A 24,964-nucleotide genomic window follows, 5' to 3' on the forward strand; every position below is an offset into this window, starting at 1 on the left:
CTGCTTGCCATCATCTTCTTTCTTCAGAATTTCAATCAGTACAAAAATTGAAATTGATGATGTGGCCCAACCTGAAGCCCACACCATCCAAACGTCACCGTTTCCTTCAGCTCTTTACAAGGTCCAACAACGAACAAAGTTTTGTACTTAAAGAAGACAGCTTTGTCTGTCTGTCTGTCTGAAAAAATAGTTTTCCTTCCCAAGTTTGGAACAAGAGACCAAGAAGATGCGTACTCTGTACTTATCACTGAAGAAAATGCCCAAGTTCAAACGCCGGCTGCTCCTGGCGGCGCTGCTTGCGCTGGCCGTCTCCTCCGCCTCATGGTTCTCCATCTTCCTCCTCCAGTTGTCCGAACAAAAGAGCCATAATTTGGGTCTGTCAGCTCCTCTTCCTCCAGATTCAGGCCCTTACCACGACTGGCGTCTCTTCGCCGCCGATTTCCGAGAAATGCTCCAAACCTTCCAGATTTACGTCTATCCCACCAATTCCAACAAGTCCGATCCTCCTTCCTCCTCCGCCTCATTCGCTTCCTTCGCCGCCGTCTTCCTCCCCCACCCCAACCCCTTCAACCCGAAGCTCGGAAACTACTTCAGCGAGCACATGTTCAAGATCTCTCTCCTCTCCAGCTCCCTCGTCACCACCGACCCACAAAAAGCCCACCTCTTCTTCCTCCCATTCTCCGTTAATCTCCTCCGCAACGACCCCCGAGTCCACTCCGAGTCCTCCGTCGCCGAGTTTGTCGCCAAATACACTGCCGCCGTCGGCCGAGACTTCAAGTTCTGGAACGCCTCCTCTGGATCGGACCACTTCTACGCCTGCTGTCACTCTGTTTGCAGAGAGGCCGCCGCTAAACATGCCGGGCTGCACAACAATGCGATCCAGCTCACTTGCTCCTCCAGCTACTTTCAGAGATTGTATGTTACGCATAAAGATGTCGCCTTGCCGCAGGTTTGGCCGCGGCCTCCTCTGCAATCCCTCAACCCTCCACATGCTAGGTACCATTTTTATCACCCAATTTCTTAAATTGGAATTTGTATTTCTAACCCAACATTTTAATTTGCATTTTTCGTTTTTGGGTAATGTTCACTTTCTTTGTCAAACTGTTAATTTAATACGATGCTAACCACTGGTCGACAGTCTGACAACGTAAAATACGATGTGATGCTTGTACAACTCTCAACTGTTGAATAATGTTCACTAGCTATGTCAATTGTGACCAATGTTACCATATAAATTGCTCTTTGACAGTAACATAGTGGTGTTATGCTCGATGCAGAGATAAGCTCGTTTACTTCTCCGGACGAATCCAAAACTCGAATACTCGCCAACAGCTGATCGATTTATGGGGCAACGACACTCGAATGGACATATTTCCCGGCAACCCGTCTTACCCTTATGAAGAAGGGTTCCGGAGGAGCAAGTTTTGCCTCCATGTGAGAGGCTATGAGGTCAACACTGCGAGAGTGAGTGATGCCATACACTACGGCTGCATTCCTGTTATAATTTCCAATCACTATGAGCTTCCGTTCGCTAATGTGCTGGACTGGAGCAAGTTCTCAGTTATTGTCAACAATGGCGAGGTTGCCTTGTTGAAGAAGACATTGTTGTCGATAACAAGACAATCCTACGTGAGATTGTACCGCAATTTGATCAAGGTTCGTAGGCATTTTGTTTGGCACGAGACTCCCCGAGGTTACGACTCCTTCCACATGACTGCTTACCAGCTGTGGCTCAAAAGGAGCTCCTTCCGTCTGTCGGCCTAATCAAAACTCCGGCTTTGTGGTTGAGGCTGTGAAAATTGTTTCTTTACACTTAAGAAGCCAAAAGTCGCACTTATCCCATGTATGATTTGCGCCATAGTTTGTGAAATAGGATGTTTAAAAAACTAGTCTTGAGTTTTTTTTTGGCGGAGCTATCAAGAAAACGCCTCTGCCCGGCGGGAGTGGGCTATATTTTTGTCTAGGTGTCGGGGAGGCATGCCCGGGCGACAGAGGTGCGCTTGAGGCGTTGTGGAGACGCAATCTGGGCGTTTGGTTTCTTTTCAAAAGTCCAAACCCAAAACGATGTTGTTTAGGTAGGGTTTTTATAAAATTAAAACAGCCTCTCACTTCGCGTTCGCGAAAAGAACAGAGGGAGCGAGAGCAGCAGGCCAACGACAACCCGCAAATCTCAGCAGTCATAGCCGCTTCTGCCAGGCATTGGATTTTAATTTGATTCGGAATGGTCTTGACTATTATTTGAATTATATGCTTGTTGTTTGCTTAATTGTTTAAATGAAAGTGGATATTTGTTGTACAAGTACTATATTATATATAATACGTAATATAATAATAAGATACCATAAGGCTAGCGCCTCACACCTCGAGACTATTGCTTAGGCGAGGCTATTCATAAAACGTCTTAGCTTCACCGTCGCCTTTTAAAAACATTGGAAACATGATGCACGTCTTAGAAACCGAACGACTCCGGTACAACAATCACAGAAAAAGTGAAAACAATGATATGCTCAAGAAAATGTAACCATCCATAGCGAAGATTCAAAGGGTTATTTACTCACAATAGACATCCCAGTAATATACAAGTAGAAACAGACTTCTTACTAATCCAGTTAAACAGCACACTTTTATGGGTTCTTGAAACAAGTAATTTTATTCAATATTTGTAATCATACTACATTTAATGTTCGGCAGGCTGTGCCTGGTATGTACGGCGCCTCAGCTGAGACTCTGGAGTGGGCTGCTGCAGGAAGATCCTCGTTGGATCGTTGGGATCGACATACCTGCAAAGTTAGGAGATCATAGTTAAACCAGTGATCTTTATATTCAGCCACTTGACTAGAAGCATAAAACGGCAAAATATGTTCACTTACGCGTGTCTCATCATCTCATCAACAGGAGTTTCTGCTGCTTGCAAAGGATCCACACGAGGCTGCGACCCAGCGTTGGGGTGTTGATACTGATTATATTGTCTAACTGAGGAGATCAAGTTGAAAAAGAGTGGAACAAAAGTCCCACAACCCCCTTCTTTGAACAAAATCTTGAATGAGTGAGTAGAATAAAGAGCCCCATGCTGACCTTCTGGAACCACCTGAAATTAGTCATAAAGACCGATAAGATCTCCAAAATCAGAAAAAGGGGATATGGGATGGCCAATAATTGAAATCTTCTAACCCATATACTTACAGGCTCCACTTGACCAGCAATGTTGTTGCAGAAGAAAATTGGTTGATTAAACTTTTCACCATGGACATAAAGCTGAAAAATGGATGAATCCAAAGGTCAGCAAGATGCAAATAATAGACACAACAGAAACACAGGAAGAGACATCAACTATGCGCGAAAACTGCATGAAGACAAAAAGCCGATCCTCATGTAAAAAATGCTTTCAAGCCTTACACACATGATAACTCACCTAAGTCCCAAGAAATATACACCAGTGAGCGACTGAAATCCAACTACTGTTGGGTATTAGGTTATTACTGATGTGGGACTAGGATGGTTGACATTGAAAATTAGGGGGGGTGGTAGTGGCGGATCATGTCTGACTGTAGGTTTATAACAAATTTGTGATATAAAAGGTTGATTAAATATGTTGTAATTTCAAATTTATCAGTTCATAGTCTTGGTTAGATAATGGCAATGAGAGATGCAGGAATTTAAAATCAGGATTCTACTGTCCTACCTAAGATCCACTAGAGGGCCCTCGGATCAATCATAAGATCATACCAAGGATTTAGAAACTACGTTAAATACTCCAAAACATAGATTTCGAGAGAAAGAGTGAAAAAAAGATCTAATCAAACTTAAAAATAAAGGGGGAAGATGAGCTCATGATTGACATCAAATCAAGTATTTGAAATTGGGTGAATGAATTAGAAAGAGGCTCACAAATGGCACGGTGAGCTTTTGGGCACACTGAAAAGGGGGAAGGGATTGAGAGTGCTTCTCAGTTAGGGGGTGGGGTTTTCTTTTTCAGCGGGTTTTACCCTTTTGTGGAACGTTTTTAATTCTTCCAACAAAGTCTCAGACTCTCAATGTAGCTCAAAAAGGGGAAACAGACTAAGAACTCGGCAAGCTAAACATGCAAAAAGCAATATATTTGTTTGGTCACTCGTTGTTTTGGACTTGAAATAAACATGAAAAGAGGCTTACACGGTTATAATCAACAAATATAAAGTGCTATAGCCGCCGTTTGAGACAGGTAGGCCGTTGAAAGAATTCCTATTCTTATGTACCTGATTATATTTCCGTGTACATTCTATAGTTCCATGTTAGTATTAGTCTGGCAGTTCCAAATCATACTTCTTGCTACGGAATATTAACAAATAAAAATTCAAGGCTTCACAAATTTGATACACACTAACAAAGAGAACTTGTGAAAGAAAACCGCAAAAGAACGACGAAAGGAAAGCAATTTAGAAGTAAGAGCAAGTATAACATACCATGGGCATATCAAAAGCAGTAAAGCTCCCACCAGGCTTGTTGGAAACAAAGACCATCCTTATATTTGACAAGTAGATTGTTCCCTTTGCTTTCAGACGACCACCATCAGATCTGCCAGTTGGAAGCCAAATGCTCAATTCAGAAACCAATTCCGAATTATTCAACCACATTTCGAATTAGAACAAAATTTTCACTCAGCAGTTCATACACTGCTGCAATCTTCCTCCAATAACTCCAAGGAATCGAAAAAAATGATTTATATTAGTCATCAATTGATCAAATCAAAATTCCAATCAAAACCCAATCGAACGATGAAGATTGAATGCTTTAATGGGCAGAAAGAATTAACCGATCAATATTAACAGAATCAAATTCAATCAGAATTGAAAGAGAATACGAACCCGGGAATCTTATCGACCTCGAACTCGACGCCGTCTCTAGCCAAAACGAACATCTCGCTCACAAAAGGAACCGGCATGCCGTTCGGGAACAGTTGAGGATTCACAGCCATCTCTGTTTATCTCTCCCTAGATTTCTCAGTTTCTTTCTTCTTCTTTCTCTGCCTCCTCCGGTGTACCGCCACAGAGGGATGGATCAATTTAACCGCGTCGCTCTGGCTTCCTACGGTGCGGGAATTTACCGAATCGGACACGCTCTCCAGCACTCACCCGCTTTCCGCAACTTTTTTTATGTTTTTTGGTCAATGGGGAATTTTTATAACAAAGTCTAGATGGACAAATTACAAAGATTCCGCAAGTAAAAGCAACAATAAAACAGTCTAAAATAATAATAATAATAATAATAATGATTTGAAAATTTTGAATTTTATCAATAAGGATAAAATAAAGGGAATGTGAATAGTACCATGATTGACTTTTTAATGTAAAATTTTGATTTTTTGTTAAAGTGAACAATACGAGAGTTTTTCATTAAAGTTCCAAAAAAAAAAAAGGATCAATGCAGAGAGTACACCACATATGCACATAATGCATGAGTAAATGTTCATATCTATACCAAAAACAAAAAATTACATAGAGTCCAAAAACTAAGGCCCAAAAGTGACCACACAAAAAAACCTAAAAATCCTAAACAGATCTTCACCCGCTACGTACGTGGCCAAATTGGTGAAGACACCATCGCAAGATGCACGACTCAAACCCATCGTAGTCACTATGTCGGGGAAAAAGTGCCAAATCTTCAGATCTAATGAAACCACACCAATACCAAACGCCACGTTTCTAGCCCTCAGCCGATACCAAACACACAAAGGGCATCTAAATGCCCAGAACCAAGCTATAACCAAAAAGGTAAGGTGGTGTAAACACCATTCTGAAGAGATACCAGACCTTTGTAGGAATGACAACATATAGTTGTCTTTGACCGGAGAGAAGCATGAAGGAAGCACCAAGCAAGTGGTGAGGTGAGGTCCACCAAATTTGGAATTTGATTCGAAGTTTTGGAAGATCTTGAGCTTAGGGCCCCAAATCATAGCCCAAAGGCTCCCAATCAGATTTACCATGAGACATGGGCAAACAACCCGGAGATGGTACTCCATCCACACCAACCTTTACTTTTACATTTTCGGGAATTTTAGCACACGTCCTTGAATTATAGATCTTATTGATTTTGATCCCTCTCAATTTTTACCCTCTCAATTTCAATGTTAAAATTTAACAAAAGTGCGCGAGAGGTAAAGATGATTGTATGATTAACAAAAGAGTATTGTTATTCGCACACTCACTTTACTTTTCATACATTCTTTCAAATTTCAATCGTCGGACGAATTAATTGAAGAAGATCAAAGCTAAAATTTAACAAGAGTGCATGAGAGATAAAATATGAGTGTATGAATATCACTATCCTTAACAAAACTGTCTACATACTCATTAGCACGAGTTAAAAGTTAAGACCGATCAAGAGAATCATATCGGAAAACAATTATCCTTTTCTATGATTACATGGCCAACTACACAATGAACTGTCACTTATTATAAATAACGAAAAATATCACTAAATTATAATATTAAATGACAAATGCAAGCGGGTGGGCCTTGAAATATTTAAAATCTGTATTTTTCAAATTTCCAATTTTGCTCCAAAACCAATTTACCTCCAACATTAATCCCAATAAAGTTGTTGCCCTTTTTCAGGAAGAAATCGGAAAAAGCAGAGCGATATGAGGTCATTGGGATATAGTGATTTTCTTCAAAGGATCTTTCGCAGAATTCCTTGATTATATATAAGTGCCTCTATATATATATATATATATATATATATATTATATGTAGCTTTTCCCTTGCGACTCGGCATACGATCGTATCAGAGCCTGAAACACAGAAACAAAGCAAAGGAGGTTTTTCACCTTCACTAGGGCCACAAGTTTAAAAGGTAAATTCCATCTTCTTCTTCTTCTTCTATTTTTATTTACTTTTTCTTTTTTTGAATAATTTATTCGTTATAAATTAACCATCAAATAGTTGAACATTTCGATTGAATGCTGGTATTTGTTCATATTCCATAGGACATGTTGAAAATTTGTAGAAATCAGAGGTAGTTTTCGATTGGATTGGGCCTTCGAACTTGGGTGCAAGAGGATTATAATAAATCCATCTAATCTATTGGACGGAGATTCGAACTTAGGTGCTAGAGGGTGGAAGAGGGTTGAGTACACTGTTGTAGCTAACTAGACTAAATTCACGTCTACTCTTACTTATGTATAGATAATTCACTTCTAATTACACTTGTAGTGTCTCCCAATTTGCATCTCTATCACCTCACAAAAAGGTCTCGATGTAATTTGAAGTAGAACTAATCCTACGGTGCATAGACACGGTAGTATCCCCTCATATCCTCCGTGGTCTCGTGTTGTATCCCCGTGTCTTATTGTATTCCCTTGTGGTCATACAGCAATTCTTCTTGTTAATTTGACGTCATGTTGCGTCGTATCTCTGTGTCTGTATCCACACATTGTAGAACTCTTCTAATTATGTTGTATTCTTCGACAAAGTTAACTAGTTTAATGTGTTAATTATTGTGTGGTTGATATCTGTTTTCATTACAGTTTGGAGGATATTGGGTTATCTCCATTTACAACAATGGAAGGCAGAAGACCAGTTATTAATTGGGGCGACGGATGGAACTACATCCAGGAGAGGATTACGAAACTAATTAGGGTAATTACAGAAGGGTTACCGGAGAATCATATCGATGCAGAAGAATGCATGGCTGCTTATACCATGATCTTTAACATGTGTATTCAGAAACCTCCTTATGACTATTCTCCTAATCTTTACGAAAAATATCGGGAGACATTCGAGGAATACCTTACTTCAATGGTGCTGCCAGTTCTAAGAGAGAGGCCAGATGAGTTTTTACTGCATGATTTTGTCAAACGTTGGGAAAACCACAAAGTCATCGTTAGGTGGCTGTCACGCTTGTTTATCTATCTTGATCGTTACTACATTGAGCGGAGATCACTTCCTGGGCTGAAAGAAGTTGCACTTACCTGTTTCCGCGACTTGGTTTACCTCCAGGTGAATGCGCGTGTGACAGCAGCTGTAATAGGTTTTATTCATAGAGAACGCGAGGGAGCGCAAATTGACAGAGCGCTGCTGAAGAATGTGATGGATACATTGGTTGAAATCAAGGTGGAAGGAGTGAAGACTGCTTATGAAGTGAACTTTGAAGCACACATGCTGAGAGAAACCGGTGTATACTATTCGCATAAAGCATCGAGTTGGATCATGGAGGATTCTTATAGCGATTACATGTTGAAGGCGGAGGAATGCGTGAGAAGGGAGAGGGAGAGGGTTTCGCATTACCTGCATCCAAGTAGTGAAAATAAGGTGGTGGAGATTGTGAAACATTGCTTGCTGGTGGTTTATGCAACTCAACTGATTGAAAAGAAGCTTTTTTCTGAATCTGTATCTAGTGCTTCGCTTGCAGCTGATTATGTTGAGGAGCTTTCAAGGAAATTTATTGCTAGTGTAACATTGGCACAGTGAGTTTCTGCTGAATCTGGATTTACTGCATGACATGTTAAAATTTTGTTGTTTTTGTTTACCAGTTCAGCTCGAATTTGCTGCGAATTTTGAGCAGCTCTTTAACTACAGGATTTTGAAAGGATGGGGTTTTCTTCTGCTTAATTTGTTTTGGGACATGCATGCTTTTACATAAAACTAATTAAATTTCATACAAGCATAATGCTGTTTATGTTAAAAGTTCTGTTTGCCATGCTTGGTTGTGTTGTCTCTTGCTGAATTTGCAGGGCTCTCTTCAATCATCTGTAGCAGATTTTTTTAGTGGCATCTCCAACGACTATCAACTGAACATGGTGTAGGCCAGGTTCATAGTCGTTGGAGATCGCACCAAACTTTTTTCCTATAAACTGAACTTGATTGTTCAAGCAGATATGGATAATATCTTTTTGTAGAGATTGTTAGTATTGCCTAGATGATTGTCCAAACATTATGATGGTTCAATCGAATCTTGAAGAACAAATTAAATTAGACATTGTTTAATCGTTCATATATATATGTATAAACAAATCAACCGTTTTTTGAAATGAATGAATCAATTAAGGAAGTAAATAATTTGATACTTGAATAGTGTAGATGCTAAAGAATATAGATTATTTCCTAATGGAATATATAATCAAGGATTGGAAAGGCTAATAAGGTTCTTATTCCTGCTGTATCCTAATTAGTATCACCAAATTATATATTTCTATACCTTTATATATGGATTAATTAATTAATTATTCATCTCTCGCACAATTAAAAGCAAACGATCAAGCTATTGGTGTATCCGGCGCCTCACAATCAGCTTCCTCCACCACAAGCGGCTGCGACGCCGTGGGATTGTAGTGTTGACGTACCATAACCGATGTTGTGGATGAAAAGTCCGACGATGCCAAGAAGCTCCCCACCGGCCCCAACTCCGCGCAGTCACTCGAACTGTCCACCAACGGTGCCGTCGGAGGCATTCTCCCCACGATAAACAAATTGACATTTCAACATGACACAAATATCCGCCTTGCTGTCCACCACCTTCTCCTCGTACAACATCGTCGGCGCCCCACCCCGCTCCCCCCCCCCCTCCGTATTCCCACTATTCTTCCTCACATTCATATACTCCGCCAAAAGCGACTCGTCGTCTTCCTCGTCGCCGCAGCAGTAAAAAGTAATACAATATTATAAATAAATACAGTGGAAGTAAGAAGTGGTGGGTCAGCACAGTATTTTAAGAGTGAAAAAAAGCAAGGTTATAAAAAACGCTAGGCGGTAATCGGACGACAGACTAGGGCCTAACGTCTAAGCGCCTAGGAGGGAACCTAGATGGATTAGACGGATTTAATTAAATTTTACCATATATTATATAAATAAACATCAAATAATATTTATATTGTTGTAGGCATAATTTACCAAATAATTATGGAGGCTAAAGAGAGAGAGGGGTGATGCATAGATAGAGAGAAAGAGAGAGATGTGTAATTGTGAGTGTATGTTATTCCACCTCATTGTGCTTTTATTTATAGTAGTAGGAAATGTTAATTCCTTACCCTTTAGGATTACAACATTTAATAGGTAATCTACTCCTAATAGGAATATAAGATACATTCCCATATCTACTAGGATTTACACAATCGCATTCCTATTCTAATAAGACTGTAACACTCCCCCTTGAGTGTATAAATACTCAAGTAAATGGCGCATCAAGTCTTCAATGATGAAGTAAGTACAGTTGATGAAGTTGTCAACACAATGAGCGAATGCGAGTCTCATATCAACAGAAGAATGCATAAAAAAATAAAACTCACAAAACCTTGCTATGGTAAAACCCAAGGTGGGGAAAAACCTATAGTCTAAGGAGAAACGTGAGAAGTTGCATTACGTCAAAACTATACGTCTTTTGGACTCAAGTAGAAGGGCTCACAATGGTATGATCAGCCCATGATGGCTGCCTCGTTAAAACCTAGTTAGGTAGCAAAACCCCAGTGGAAAAAATGCTCATAATCGTAGGGAAAAAGAGTACATTGAGATCAATAAAACCTAGTTAGGTAGCAAAATCCCAGTGGAAAAAATGCTCCTAATCGTAGGGAAAAAGAGTACATTGAGATCAAGTGAGTATACTTCTGAATACTCACCCTGAGTTTGACATAACTTCTAAATGAGAACTACAAGCATTGCATATAAATAGTTAGGTATACCAATTCCTCAGACAAGCTTCTGGAAGGTTGACTTCGGAAGTGACATCGTGTAGAGGTTGGCAAGGTTGTCTGGGATCGGCTTGCATGACTTTAATCTCCTAATGCTTTGCTGGTGTAGATGTAGACACAATATGTCTTGGTGTTGACTTTGTTGATGTATCATGGCTTGGTCGGGTTGATACATGCGGCATAATCTTCATGGATCGTCGTTAGGACTCAACGATGGATGAAAACACAACAAGTACTTCGAATATGCTCAACAAGAACTCCTAACCATGTCTCATTTGTGGCATAGTGAAGTAAGCTGAGTCTTGGAACGATTCGAAGATTTCGCAACTAAGGTTATATCATGGATCTCCAAGATATTGCGATATCCCTAACGGTAAAGACATAACCATTTTGGGATTTTGCCTTGTGTGGGTTTGACAAGTAGCCTACGTCAGCATAACAAACAAGGCAAGCATCATTTCGAAGATCAGGGAGGTTGGATCCTTTGAGATGCATTGGGATTTACCCTAGTAGTACCTTCATGGTACATCTTTAATACCAATTCAGTGGTTGCGTGTAGGCACGATGTTGCATCTTTACCAAGATCAACATCGAATGAGATGTCCTGTCTAAATACAATGAGCTAAGTACAACGAAGCGCAAAGTTAAACTTTAGATATGGAATTTCGGATTCCATAACCTCTTCAAGGGTTTCATTTGTATATAACATTAGTTGGCTCTCCTGCTGTTTTCGGTTTCGGCCTTGGTTTCTTCCAAAAAAAAAAAAAAAAAAAAAACATATGGACGATCATGGGTATACTCAAAGGTGACTCATTCAGGGTGTAGTTCGACTGGTAGACCAAAATACTATTAGAACAATGCTTCAACTTCAGGTCAAGGCATAAACGAGTTTTCCCAAGATATTTCATCTCAAATTCCATCTTTAAATGCGAGGCAGTTTTCTCAAGCTCTTCCGGAGTCTTAGTGAGGTTCATGTCAACGACATAAACTGTAACTCTAGCAATTTGGAATAAAACTTCATAGTTTAACACGCAAGGGCATAATTCATATCCCTGACTGATCAAATAATCACTTAGACGGGTATACCACATCCGTCGGATTGTAAGTGAACGCCTCAACAAGTTAAGAGGGTGTTCCGTGGTTTTGGAACTATTTGAAACAGTCCATGTAATTCTTCAAGAACTTACATGTAAATCTCCATATCTATATCCCCATGGAGAAACAGTAACCACATTTCATAATGCTACTATCAATCACATGACGTTTTGAGAGAAACCTTGCCCCATAAGGTGTGCATCATATTGCAATTCATTCATCTCATAACGCTTCCCTTCCCACTTCGAACACAACAAGGTTACCTTGGGTAATGTAGGAACGACAGGTCCAATACACACTTTGGTAAGGAATTTGACCTGGATTGTAATTTCGGTTGTCTAATCAGTTTTACATTGTCACTTAGTTAACGGAACACGATTCGATATCGTCGCTTTTCATTTATGTCGGTAGCTACCATATAAGTGAAAACATCATCGATGGTAATCTCATTTCAATTCCATTTAGCTCATCCAAACTAGTATACTGGACCAAGAACTTTAAGTCTATGGAGAAATCCGGATTAATCTCATGAGATGGAAATGATTTGAGACATCGATCGAGTTTACATAGGTTCAAGCTCTCCATGGTATCGACACATATGTTGTTGATGAAATTTCCAACCCCTTATGGCAAGGGTTACATCAGAGGAGATCAACTTAGTGCATGATCATGTTACAACACTTCGGTCAAGCAACAACACCTGTCTGTGCCCAAGGAAACCCTTTCTATACATAACCAAGTCATAAAGACCATCCCAGATGAAGCCAACTTGGATCTTCACGGCGGCAATAGTCAACTTGACGATCCTCGAGATGACTCTTTCACCCAGCAAGCACAACCCACTGAAGAGTTAGAGAAGGTCTTTATCTCAAAAGATTATTCGGATCGCATGGTAAAGATTGACACCACTTTGTCACCACCAATTCAGTTGGCATTGATATCTTTTTTGCAAGAGAACGTTGACGTCTTCGTCTGGTCATACGAGGACATGCCAGGCATTTCTCCCGATATCATCTATCATCGCTTAAGTATCGACCCCAAGACCAAGCCAATGAGATAGAAGCAAAGATCTTATGATGTTGAACGGTACGAGGTAATGAAGGCAAAAGTTGAAAAACTCAAAGGTATAGGCTTTGTCCGTGAAGTCAATTATCCAACATGGGTAGCAAATGTTGTCTTTGTTAAGAAGAATCCGACCAAGGAAAGTCTCATGCTCCAAAATGTCTTGTGGATAATGTGTGTCGATTACACCGACCTAAACAAATGATGCCCGAATGATAGCTTTCCTCTTCCTCTCATAGACAGACTTATAGACTCTACGGCAGGGTGTGAACTCCTGAACTTCATGGATGCTTACTCAAGATACAACCAAATCCTCATGAACCTTCTGAACCAAGAACACACAGCCTTCACTACTGATAGAGGATTATATTGCTATAAAGTCATGCCATTCGGCCTAAAGAATGCATGAGTGACTTATCAGAGTATAGTCAATTCAATGTTCACTGAACAAATTGGGAAGAGCATGGAAGTTTACGTTGATGATATACTAGTTAAGAGCAAACATGCTGACCAACACATCACTAACCTATCTGAAACTTTCATTATTTTGAAGAGGTATTGAATGAGGTTGAACCCCAACAAATGTGCCTTCGGCGTAAGCTCTGGCAAATTCTTAGGCTTCATGATAAGCCAACGAGGCATTGAGGCTAATCCCGAGAAGATCAAAACAATCATTGACATGAAGGAACCGGTAACTTCAAAAGACATCTAGAGCCTTACTGGCAAGTTGGCAGCCTTAACTAGGTTCATCTTTAAGGCCACAGACAGATGTGTTCCTTTCTTCAAAGCACTTAAGGGAAGTAAGAAGTACATTACATGGACTGATGAATGTGCCGAGGCATTCAAGAACTTTAAGGACTACATGAGTAAAGCCTCTTTGCTCTCCAAACCTGAGGTTGGTGACACTCTCATCATCTATCTATAGGTATCGGCCTTAGCGGTGAGTTTAGTTCTCATTCGAAATGATGGTAATGTCGAACGACTTGTCTACTACACTAGCAAGGCCTTACAAGATGCAGAGACACGATACTCCAACATTGAGAAATTGGCTTTAGCATTGGTTATGTCTGCTCGAAAACTTCGCCCTAACTTCCAAGCATACTCTATCATCGTGCTTACCAATCATCCTCTTCGATAGATACTCTAAAGTCTTGACACTTTAGGGTGAATGATCAAATGAGCGACAGCATTGGGTAAGTTTGACATCTCTTACCAACCAAAGCCAGCTGAGAAGGGCCAAGCAGTGGCAGACTTCATCGCCGACTTCACTATCTTGTTGACATTGTTTGTACGCCTAAAGAAGTGGTTTCATTACCCTCGGAAGCTCAGAAAATAGAACTAACAGCCCCAACATGGAGTCTATATGTTGATGGCTCGTCCAACCAACAGGGTTGTAGAGCAGGACTAGTCCTTACGACCCCTGACAAAGTGGCGATGGAGTATGCTCTTCGTTTCAAATTCAATGCGTTGAACAATGAGACCGAATATGAAACCCTCATAGCAGGCTTACGTTTAGCCAAACACCTTGGGGTTAAACAAATTGATATCTTCAGCGACTCCCAATTGGTGGTTAACTAAGTCACCAACAACTTTGACGCTAAGGATAGCTCCATGGCAGCATATATGGCACAAACACAATTGTTGCTCAAGCACTTCCACTACCAGATCACCCACTAGAGCGGTAAACAGTCATGCAGATGCTTTGGCTCGCCTCGCCTCGCCTCAGCGGTGGAAGACAAGATTGGGAGAAAAATTCAGGTTGAATTGTTGGCAGCACCATGGCTGCACAAGTGTGCAATTTACAACAGGGGGATAGTTGGATTACCCCGATTTATAGATTCCTTGCTCATGGCACCCTTCCAAATGACAAAGTCCAAGCTAAGAAGATTTGATACAAGTCTACCTATTACTTGATCATTAACGACCAACTCCATAAGCGGGGTTTTAACCTACCATACCTAAGATGCCTTACGCCTGCGGAGGCAGAAATTGTCCTTCGGGAAATACATGAATGACTTTGCGGATATCATACTGGATCTTGATCCCTAGCACACAAGGCTTTTTGCCAAGGATATTGCTGGCCAACACTCCGCCAAGATGCCATCAGAATATCCCGCTCATGTGATAAGTGTCAACTTTACGTAACTATTCCTCACTCCCCTCCCAAGCCGCTCACTCTTATGATCAGCCCTTGGCCCTTCGCCCAATGGGGACTTGATTTGATTGGCTCAATGCCTGCAGAGAAGGGCAAAGTCCATTGTGCAATCGTTGCAGTTAACTACTTCATAAAGTGGGCCGAAGTATAACCCTTAGCAACCATTATTGAGGTAAAAATAGAAGACTTCGTATGGAAGAACATCCTTTGCAGATTCGGTATTCCCAATGCGATAGTCACTGAAAATGAGTGACAGTTCGACAACAATAAGTTCAGGATGTTCTGCTCTAAGTTTAACATCAACTTATGTTTTGACTCCCCAACTCATCCCCAGTCTAATGGACAAATTGAAGCCATCAACAAAATAATCAAGCGAATTTTGAAAACCAGCTTGGACAAGGCTAAAGGTTGTTTGCCAGAATTTGTACCCCAAGTTCTTTGGTCATACCGCACTTCGTATCAGATGTCAACAGGAGAAACCCCATTCTCACTTGCCTTTGGTACAGAGGCAGTTATCCCAGTTGAGCTTGAGTAAGCAACATTCCGAGTCCAGAACTACGTGCAAAGCGAAAATAACACACAACTTACCCTCAACTTAGATCTAGTCGAGGAACACAGAAACCAGGCTCACTTGAGGAATGTCGCCTACAAGCAGCGCATCTCCAACTACTATGACTCAAGGGTCAAACCTCGTTCTTTCAAAGTGGGGGACTGGGTATTGAAGAAAAGATTACTCTGCGACAGAGTCCCGAGTGAAGGAACATTTAGTCCAAACTGGGATGGTCCGTTTAAAGTTGTTGGCATCAGTCGCTCTGGCTCCTACAAGCTTAGAAGCTCCAATGGCAAGACCTTTGGCCATCCATGAAACATTGATCACTTGAAGTACTATTACAAGTAAACTCACATTGTATAAGTGCTAAGCTTTAGCCGTTCGACATCCTATGTAACGAAGACCATTTGGCATGAATTCAATAAAGAGATGATTTAGACAACTCGGTCCTAATCCTCTTACATTCCTAGCAATGAAACACTCAGGTTCAAAGCTTCAACATGAATGCTCTCAACAGGAAATAAAGTTTAAGTATATGTTAACAAGACTATACAAATAAACAAATAGCTCCACAATATATTCGTTCAATCTGACCCAAGTTATGGCTTATATCCAAACAAATGATTTGCTCAAACATGGCCAGACATTCATCAGTGATAGTGCGAATACTTGGTAATTAACATCAAACTATACGGTGCAAAGTCATAAACATCCATAAATAAAAAGCTCTCAGGCTTACAACATGGCACATGCCATACAAATAACAAACAAGTACATCCAGAGTACATGGTGCGTGCCACACAAACAACAAACTAGTACATCTAGAGTACATGGCACATGCCACATAAACAACAAACAAGTGTATCCAGAGTACATGGCACATGCCACACAAACAACAAACTAGTACATCCAGAGTACATGCAGAAAAAAAGGGCATTATGATTCATCCTCATCTGAGGCTGAACCCTTGACAATATCACTCTGCGTTTCAACCTCATCGCCATCACCACATTCCTCAACATCTTTAGGACCATCATCACTCTCCTAAGACTGCTCACTGATACTAGCCTCATTATCAGAGTCATCATCACTACTAGGATCAACTGCGAGGACGAAGGCTTCACCTTTTTGTCAGTACTCATCCATCTCATCACGGTACTTTCGGATAGTGCTTCCATTGCCGTAACGCTTAAAGACGGCCATTCATTTCCTTTTCTCAAAATTAGCCGCCCGGATACAGTGAGGTCTAAAAGCATCGTGAAAGGCTTAGGAACCTAAGAATTCCTGCACAGCAGCATCCCTCTCAGTTGGGATACTCCTCTTCAGCCTAGAAACCTCAACCAAGGCACTATCCAACTCCCATTTAACCTTGGAAACCTCAAGGATGGTTGTCTCCAACTGTTCCTTAGTCACTTCCAATTATTTCTCGAGCCTTACGTTCTTACCATTCCGCCTCTTCAAACTCTCAAAGTTTTGATCCTTAAGGCGTATGGCATCAGCCAAAGTTTTGCTCGTTTTTTTGGCGTCATTCATAAGCTGCTTATTCTTTTTAAACTTTGCTTTGTACCGCTCGACCTCTCGTAATCTGTCACCGTACTCGGTCATGACCTACATGACAAGATGATCGTCACTACCAGGAAAAAGAGAGGAGAAAGCAAAGAAATGACAGAGTAACACTTACATAAGAAGATAACCTCATCATCCGATCACGATCTGATTCATTCTCATCTAGTGGCTCACCAAGCTCATCAACAGTGGATCGACGTCCTGCCAGGTAATTATTGACATACCTAAAACTACTTGGCTGCATGGTAACCTTCAAGTTCTTCCAATGAATGCTGCCAACCTTTTCCTTGTACTTTCTCTTACGGCTAGTGCTAGGGCCACCTTCTTGGTCAGTAGACTCCATGGTTGGAGGAAATATGGGATTGATGGTAGGAAAAGAAGGCAACAGTCGTCTCTCCTCCCCTGTAACTATGGCAACAGCACACCCGATGGCCTTCGCTTCAGCCTTCTTTGAGGCAACAATCTTGAGGACCTCCTCTTGCGACTTAGGTTTAGGGGTTGGCCTTACCCGGTGCTTATGAGCTCCCTTGTGAAACAAAATATCGTCTACGGGAACTAACATAGGTGTTTTCCCTTTCTTGGCGCTAGTCTCCCATTTCTTGCCCAGTTTCTCGACTAAACAAGAAAAATCAAAGTAAGGAATGCAACTTTGTAAAAGAAAGAGAGGGCGAAATGAAAGACACAACTTACTTGTTCGTTTTTGGCACTTCGACACTAGGGGCTAGAAACTGTACTTTCAAAATAAGGGTCATAGCTTGCCCAAATGTCTATCCTCTTTGGGCACCTTCAACACATTCTCTACGTCAGCTAGACAGCTTGATGGTCCCTCGCGTCACTACACGAAGAAAAATGTTAGAAGCAAGAGAAAATCACAACAAATAGTAAATAATGCAAACAATGGATACATTACAACGTACAGTCTGGAAGTAAGTAGGAACACATCGCTCATGCGTGACACCTTTAGCATACTCCCAATCATTATAAAGAAAGTACTAACGGTTTTTTCAAGTGCAGTACGCCTTTTTCTTACCAAAGACAATACGCTCTCTCTTACTCCAACATGCACGCTTGGCATACCCAGTGCATGCTTTCACTGGGAGCATCTTATAGCAGTAACGCCACTGATGAAAGGAAGGCTCACCTAACCCACATTCCATCCAAATAATATAAAACCCGATCAAGGTATCCCAAAAACTAGGGTAGAGTTGCCCAGACGCATATCCAATGAAAGACATCATCCGTTGTGCAAAGGCAGCTTCACCCCTAAAGTCAATAATATCTGGGTATATAACATAACATGACCCTTGGGCGGTTTAGAGGACAATTCTTCATGATGCACCAAACGCATTCCTACACTACGGAGGATACTACATGACTGCCTTAGGGCCTCAAGTTGCTTTTCATTATCTAACAAGTTTTGCACTAAATGGTTTGCTGTGAACTCAGAGATAAATATGGGTATGGCATCACAAACAGCCCCCTCACCCACTGACATGAAAGAGGAAGAACCAATATTGGCTAAGACTTAACAATTGCGAAGATCACCTAATCTCAAATTTTTTTATACAAGTCTCTAACAAAGGCCCTGAAGACTCCAACATTGCAAGCTCAAACCTAGAGTTAGAGTTAGGGGAGCCCTCATCACTAGGACTTCCAGACTCTGACATCTACAACAAACAGAAACAAACTCTATCACCACATGAAAGATCGAAACATAAGGAAGTTCCTAGGGCATGGAGAAAAGCTTAATCAGTTCATTATGTTCTCAACCAAATACAAGAACACTCAAACAATTTAACAAGAATGAAAGCATGCAATCTAGCGGAGAAGACTACCAACCTGAAGATGATGCAAAGCAATGCTGGAATCCCTCTCAACTATAAGAGCAATCTGTCTCCAAAAATCACTACAAAATGAGCAAATAAAGACAATGAAAAGAGTGGAAACTTATCATTCTTATAGGGTTTAACATGGCCAAAGAAATTCAAAATTCAAAATTCAAAATTCAAACCATGAGAAAACCCCACATGGAAAGTCTTCAAACTTCCACATAAGCTAGGGACTTTTCAAATTTCAAACTTACAGCACCTCCTCTCCCCCCCCCCAAAAAAAAGAGGGGGGGAGGAGGTGAACACATTAGCTTAATCAAAGGAGTTCAACCATAATTCTCAAAAGCTTCACACATTCTTGATCAAGACACTGTGAAGCAAAACCAATTTATGGTGCCAACAAGTGCTTCATCAATAGAGAGCAACTACAATTCTCAAGAGCTTCATCAATGAAGGGCAACCACAATTCTCAAAAGCTTCACACACTCTTGATCAAAACAGTGTGAAGCAAAACCAATTTATGGTGCCAACAAGAGCTTCATCAATGGAGGGCAACCACAATTATCAAAAGTTTCACACACTCTTGATCAAGACAGTGTAAAGCAAAACTAATTTATAGTGCGACCAAGAGCTTCATCAAAGAAGTTCAACCACAATTCTCACAAGCTTCACACACTCTTGATCAAGACAATGTGAAGCAAAAACCAATTTATGGTGCCAACAAGAGATTCATCAATTGAGGGTAACCACAATTCTCAAAAGCTTCACACTCTCTTGATCAAGATAGTGTGAAGCAAAACTAATTTATGGTGCCAACAAAAGGTTCATCAATGGAGGGCAACTGCAATTCTCAAAAGCTTCACACACTCTTGATCAAGACAGTGTGAAGCAAAACCAATTTATGGTGCCAACAAAAGCTTCATCAATGGAGGGCAACTACAGTTCTCAAAAGCTTCACACACTCTTGATCAAGACAGTGTGAAGCAAAACCAATTTATGGTGCCAACAAAAGCCTCATAAAAGGAGTTCAACCACAATTCTCAAAAGCTTCACACACTCTTGATCAAGATAGTGTGAAGCAAAACCAATTTATGGTACCAACAAAAGCTTCATCAATGGAAGGCAACTACAATTCACAAAAGTTTCACACATTCTTGATCAAGATAGTGTGAAGCAAAATCAATTCATGGTACCCAACAAAGCTTCAACCTCAAAGCTTCATCTACAAAGCTTCAAAACAAAAGCTTCACCTACAAAGCTTCAACTTTAAAGCTTCCACAAAAGCTTCACCCACAAAAGCTTCACCCTCAAAGCTTAACTTCATCTACAAAGCTTCAACACAAAAGCTTCACCTACAAAGCTTCAACACAAAAGCTTCACCTACAAAGCTTCAACACAAAAGCATCAGCTACAAAGCTTCAACTCCAAAGCTTCCACAAAATCTTCACCCACAAAAGCTTCACCCTCAAAGCTTAGCTTCACCTACAAAGCTTCAACACAAAAGCTTCACCTACAAAGCTTCAACTCCAAAGCTTCCACAAAAGCTTCACCCATAAAAACTTCACACACTCTTGATCAGGATAGTGTAAAGCAAAATCAATTCATGATACCCAACAAAGCTTCAACCTCAAAGCTTCAACACCAAAGCTTCACCTACAAAGCTTAAATATATATATATATATATATATATATATATATTGGGAAATTCGAAAATTCGAAAATTCGGAAATTCGAAAGAAAAAAAAAATTGCCTAGGCTTCCTCTTCTTTGGGCCTAACAACTTTCATAACAAATATATATGAAGGATGAGTTTTGGGCTACCACTTAGAAAGGAAAAGGGTGAAGTTTTGTTACTTTGGAAACTTGGTTACTAGCAAGAAACCTCATTCGTCAACTCCCTCGACCGGAGACTTGGGGGACTCCTACCATATGATACTGCACCTTGATACTCGGAAGTCTCACGATCACTCAGTGACTTGGATTTTTCAAGTCTCCAACCGAGAAATTTTCCTCACTCGGGAAATTAAGGGAGCACTACCTCAACATACACGCTTCACTCATAAAGCTTCAACATACAAGTTTCAACAAAAGAAAAAATTCAAAGAACTTAGTGAAGAAGACTTTGGTCTATTTAACACAATACGTTGAAATGAAACAAAGCTTATTTATTGATATCTTCGACAAGTTAGAAATATGTACATATACATGAATCAAAATAAATAAACAAGAGGGAGCCTTCACAAAGGTTGCTCAGGAGAAGTCTCAGCAATCGACAGAGCCCCAAAAAGAGAAGGCACCAGAGGGTGATCATTCGGAGCCTTAGTACTGGACAGAACCCCAGAAGGATGAGGCACCGAAGGTTGATCATTTGGAGCTTCATTACGCGGTACAGCCCCAGAAGACAAAGGCAATAAATGCCTCTGGAATAAACCCATAAACCTCTGATGATCAAGTAAAATCTGACCATCAAATTCCTGCAGCTGTCAAGCTTCCTCTTCATGTTTGTAGCATAGTCATGTGCGAGCCTGTGCAACTATTTATTCTCATGCTTGAGCCCTTTAATCTCCTGTTTGAGACTTATCACTTCAGCTGCCAATGATTCAACTTGGCGGGTTCGAGAAAATAGGTGTTAGGCCATATTAGACACAGAACCTGCACACTGAACACTGACAGCCAAAGAATCCTTAACAACTAACTCATCAGACCGTTTGGAAATTAGTCTGTTATATTTGGGAGTGAGAAGGTTCCTGACAACCACTGCAACAGTTATATCATTCTTCATCACAAAGTCCCCAACGGTAAGAGGACTAGTAAAGGATAAAAAGGATGGGCGCCATATATTGTCTTGAGGAGACATGGCTGCCTCTTCATCAAAGTTCAAGTGAAAACGACGGTCGGATGAGTCAGACATTTTCAGAAATGATGAAGGAAAAATGAGGTCCAATAAATCTCTGAAGTACAAAAATAAGGGGAAATTTCCTATAAGCAATAACTCTCTGACGTACTTCTTGCACACAATTGGTGCCCCTATAAAAGAAAGGGTAGCAAAGCCGTTTGTTCAAAAATCAAAGAGGTACCACTCTGCGGATTTCGAGAAGCTGATTTTCCTGAGTGAAATTTTTCGACAATCTCCACACGCAACATCAGCTTCTTGGGTATCACAGATAACTTCGCCAAAGATCTCTGACAAAGTTTAGACACATAAATTTTGAAGGTCCAGCTACCCTACCATTACCCACAAGGGTAAAGGAATATCACCACTGCTTGATAACTGGAAAGTCCTTATATGTGTCAACCTCTGTGCTCCGTGACAAGGCAGACTGGTAAAAATGCCCAACATTTACTCACATCGAGAAAACACTCCCAATAGGATTGCTTTCTCAAAAATCGAAGAGGCATCGCTCTCCAAATCTCGACAGCCAGACTCCCACCAGGATTGCTTTCTTAAAAATCGAAGAGGCACCGCTATTTGAATCTCGAAAGCCAAACTCCCACCAGGATTAATTTCTCAAAAATCGAAGAGGCACCGCTATCCGATTCTCAAAAGCCAGACTCCCACCAGGATTGCTTTCTCAAAAATCGAAAAGGCACCGCTCTCCGATTCTCGAGAGCCAGACTCCTACCAGGATTGCTTTCTCAAAAATCGAAAAGGCACCGCTATCCAAATCTTGAAAGCCAGACTCATAACAGGATTGTTTTCTCAAAAATCGAAAAGGCACCGTTCTCTAAATCTCGAGAGCCAGATCCCCAATAAGATTGATTGTTCAAAAATCGAAGAGGCAACATTTCCCGAATCTCGAGAGCCAGATCCCCAACAGGATTGCTTGTTCGAAAACCGAAGATGCACCACTCTCTGAACTTCGAGAGCCAGATTTCCTTGGATAAAATTTATCTGCAATCATCACACACAACATCAATTTTCCAGTTACCATAGACCACTTTTTCAAAGTGCTCTGACAAAGTTAAAACGCGTGAATCTTGCAGCTCCCACTACATTGCTATGACCGAGAAGGGTAAAGGAACAACGTTATTACTCGCTGTTGGGACAATTCCTATATATGTTAACCTCCATCATCCACAGCCAGGCAGACTTGTAAATAAATAAAAATGCTCCAACTTTTCTTCACATCCGAGAGGGCATTTTCAACAGAGTCTCTCGAAATACTCAGCTTCTTTTTCCCCTGATAATACCTTTGCAAACAAGCCACACTAGAGCAAGAGTATCTCATATCATCAGGGTTAAAAGCAAGAATATCCCATATCATGCTTTTTCCCTGTCTTTTCCTTTGCCCTTGCTTTTACCTGTAAGGCAAGGAGAAAGAAAACAATCAGTAGGAACCTGAAATCAAACTTCCGATCTGGAACTGATTACCCGGAACCTTTTCCTGGCTGCTCACCTAACATTGCTCTCGAGTACTCATCTTCAACTGTTGTCAAGGTCGTGAATTCTTTCAGTAAATACCTTAGAACAGTTGATACAATATTGGCTCTTTACACTGAAGCTGCCAAGCATGGATGAGTCACTGAGAAGTAGTACTCTAAAAGACCATTCAAATGCAAAGATTGTGCACCACTTCTGCGATGCAAAAGATTGAAGCAGAAGGTTCAACGATGAGTTGGAATAGATCACTATTGCACGACGCCCCCTACAAAACCGCATAATTCAAACAGATGAGTCTAAGTCAAATCCAAGCTCGACATCGTTGCCTTATCTGAATAGCTCGAGAAGCTTCAACAACTTTTTGCTAACACCGTCACCAAAGAGCAAAGCCTCGCCATGCCACATCCACTACTTTATCAACAGCAAAGGTATCCCATATCATCAGGGTCGAACGTACTTTGGATTTGATGAACTTGTTTTGACCCTCAAATTCTTGAGTTGGCCTTATAAGCTGGAGGAAACCAGAAAACCCTCCAGCCCAGTTCAAGAATAAGCCTATGAAAAGTTACTTCTTCAAAAGCAAAAGTATCTCATATTATCTCTTCTTATTTTTCTTCTTTTTATCCTTCCTGCTGCCTGCAAGATAAGGAGAATGAGAACAATCAGCCGGAACTCGAAATCAAACTTCTGATCTGGGACTGATTGCTTGGAGCTCTGATTGCTTACTTTGTCTGTCACCTCTTTCGGTAGATCTCCTACCTCGACGACTTGGAGGACTCCTACTACATGGTTTGTATCGCGCTTGACCAAGCCTGAAACTACAAGTAAGCTTCAATGAAATTAATACATTACCTTGTGCATCTCTACCAATTAAAGATACCACCCATGTATGGAGGAAGAGTACTTCCAAAGAAGATGCCACATCTACCTATGAGACAGATAAGGTAAGTGAAAATGATACCATACTTCGGTACTTAGAAGTTTTATGAATACTCAGTGGCTTGGATCTTGCAAGTCCCCAACCGAGGAGCTTCCCTCACTCAAGAACTTAGGGGAGCACTGTTTGTACCATACTTGACCAATCCCGAAACTACCAAGCATCGGTCAACGTTATACCGTCAAGGACCCAGAAGAGTTTCCCTCCAACAGGAGGCCAATCATAGCGCGACACGTGTCGACATCAGAAGCCAATCATAGCGCAACACGTGTCAACATTAGAAGCCAATCACAACACGACATGTGTCAATGTCAGAACAAAGCTAGAAACTCTCTTCTATAAAAGGAGATCATTCTCCCACAATATTTCCTAATGTCATTTGTACTAAATCATTCACTAGTACTCACTAAAGGAGAGCTTGAACCTATGTACTTGTGTAAACCCTTCACAATTAATGAGAACTCATTTACTCCATGGACGTAGCCAATCTGGGTGAATCATGTACATATTGTGTTTGCTTCCCTGTCTCTATCCATTTACATTCTTATCCACACTAGTGACCAAAGCAATCTAGCAAAGGTCACAAACTTAATACTTTCTGTTGTACCAAAGTCCTCACTGATTTTGTGCATCAACAAGATTCATTGTTTTGCCGTATCTTCCTCTTCTAGGGAAGTGAATCCTACGAACCGAATGATCTGTCGTGCTCTAAGCCAAGACAGATTGATT

General features: G+C 40.8%; 4 protein-coding genes across 4 annotated transcripts; 2 read left to right on the forward strand and 2 right to left on the reverse strand.

Moving 5' to 3' along the window:
- Window positions 1-226: 226 nt before the first annotated feature.
- LOC126595679 (probable glycosyltransferase At5g03795) lies at window positions 227-2,299 on the forward strand. Its single transcript, XM_050261989.1, has 2 exons — window positions 227-996; window positions 1,278-2,299. The coding sequence occupies exons 1-2, from the start codon at window positions 227-229 to the stop codon at window positions 1,762-1,764; spliced, it is 1,257 nt and encodes a 418-aa protein (XP_050117946.1). The 3' UTR covers window positions 1,765-2,299.
- A 229-nt stretch (window positions 2,300-2,528) lies between these two features.
- On the reverse strand, window positions 2,529-5,145 carry LOC126595685 (uncharacterized). Its single transcript, XM_050261996.1, has 5 exons — window positions 4,845-5,145; window positions 4,443-4,554; window positions 3,184-3,255; window positions 2,871-3,088; window positions 2,529-2,780 (listed from the first exon to the last, which is right to left on the reverse strand). Exons 1-5 carry the CDS (start codon window positions 4,952-4,954, stop codon window positions 2,678-2,680), a joined length of 615 nt encoding a protein of 204 aa, XP_050117953.1. The 5' UTR covers window positions 4,955-5,145; the 3' UTR covers window positions 2,529-2,677.
- A 1,457-nt stretch (window positions 5,146-6,602) lies between these two features.
- LOC126595681 (cullin-1-like) lies at window positions 6,603-8,663 on the forward strand. Its single transcript, XM_050261991.1, has 2 exons — window positions 6,603-6,831; window positions 7,505-8,663. The coding sequence occupies exon 2, from the start codon at window positions 7,539-7,541 to the stop codon at window positions 8,445-8,447; it is 909 nt and encodes a 302-aa protein (XP_050117948.1). The 5' UTR covers window positions 6,603-6,831; window positions 7,505-7,538; the 3' UTR covers window positions 8,448-8,663.
- Window positions 8,664-16,220: 7,557 nt separating this feature from the next.
- Window positions 16,221-17,893, reverse strand: LOC126595683 (uncharacterized). The gene is made up of 3 exons (XM_050261993.1): window positions 17,779-17,893; window positions 17,204-17,703; window positions 16,221-17,130 (listed from the first exon to the last, which is right to left on the reverse strand). The coding sequence occupies exons 2-3, from the start codon at window positions 17,648-17,650 to the stop codon at window positions 16,942-16,944; spliced, it is 636 nt and encodes a 211-aa protein (XP_050117950.1). The 5' UTR covers window positions 17,651-17,703; window positions 17,779-17,893; the 3' UTR covers window positions 16,221-16,941.
- Window positions 17,894-24,964: the final 7,071 nt, after the last annotated feature.

The sequence above is a fragment of the Malus sylvestris genome, chromosome 13, assembly GCF_916048215.2.
Source record: "Malus sylvestris chromosome 13, drMalSylv7.2, whole genome shotgun sequence".
In the NCBI taxonomy this organism is placed as follows: Eukaryota; Viridiplantae; Streptophyta; class Magnoliopsida; order Rosales; family Rosaceae; genus Malus; species Malus sylvestris.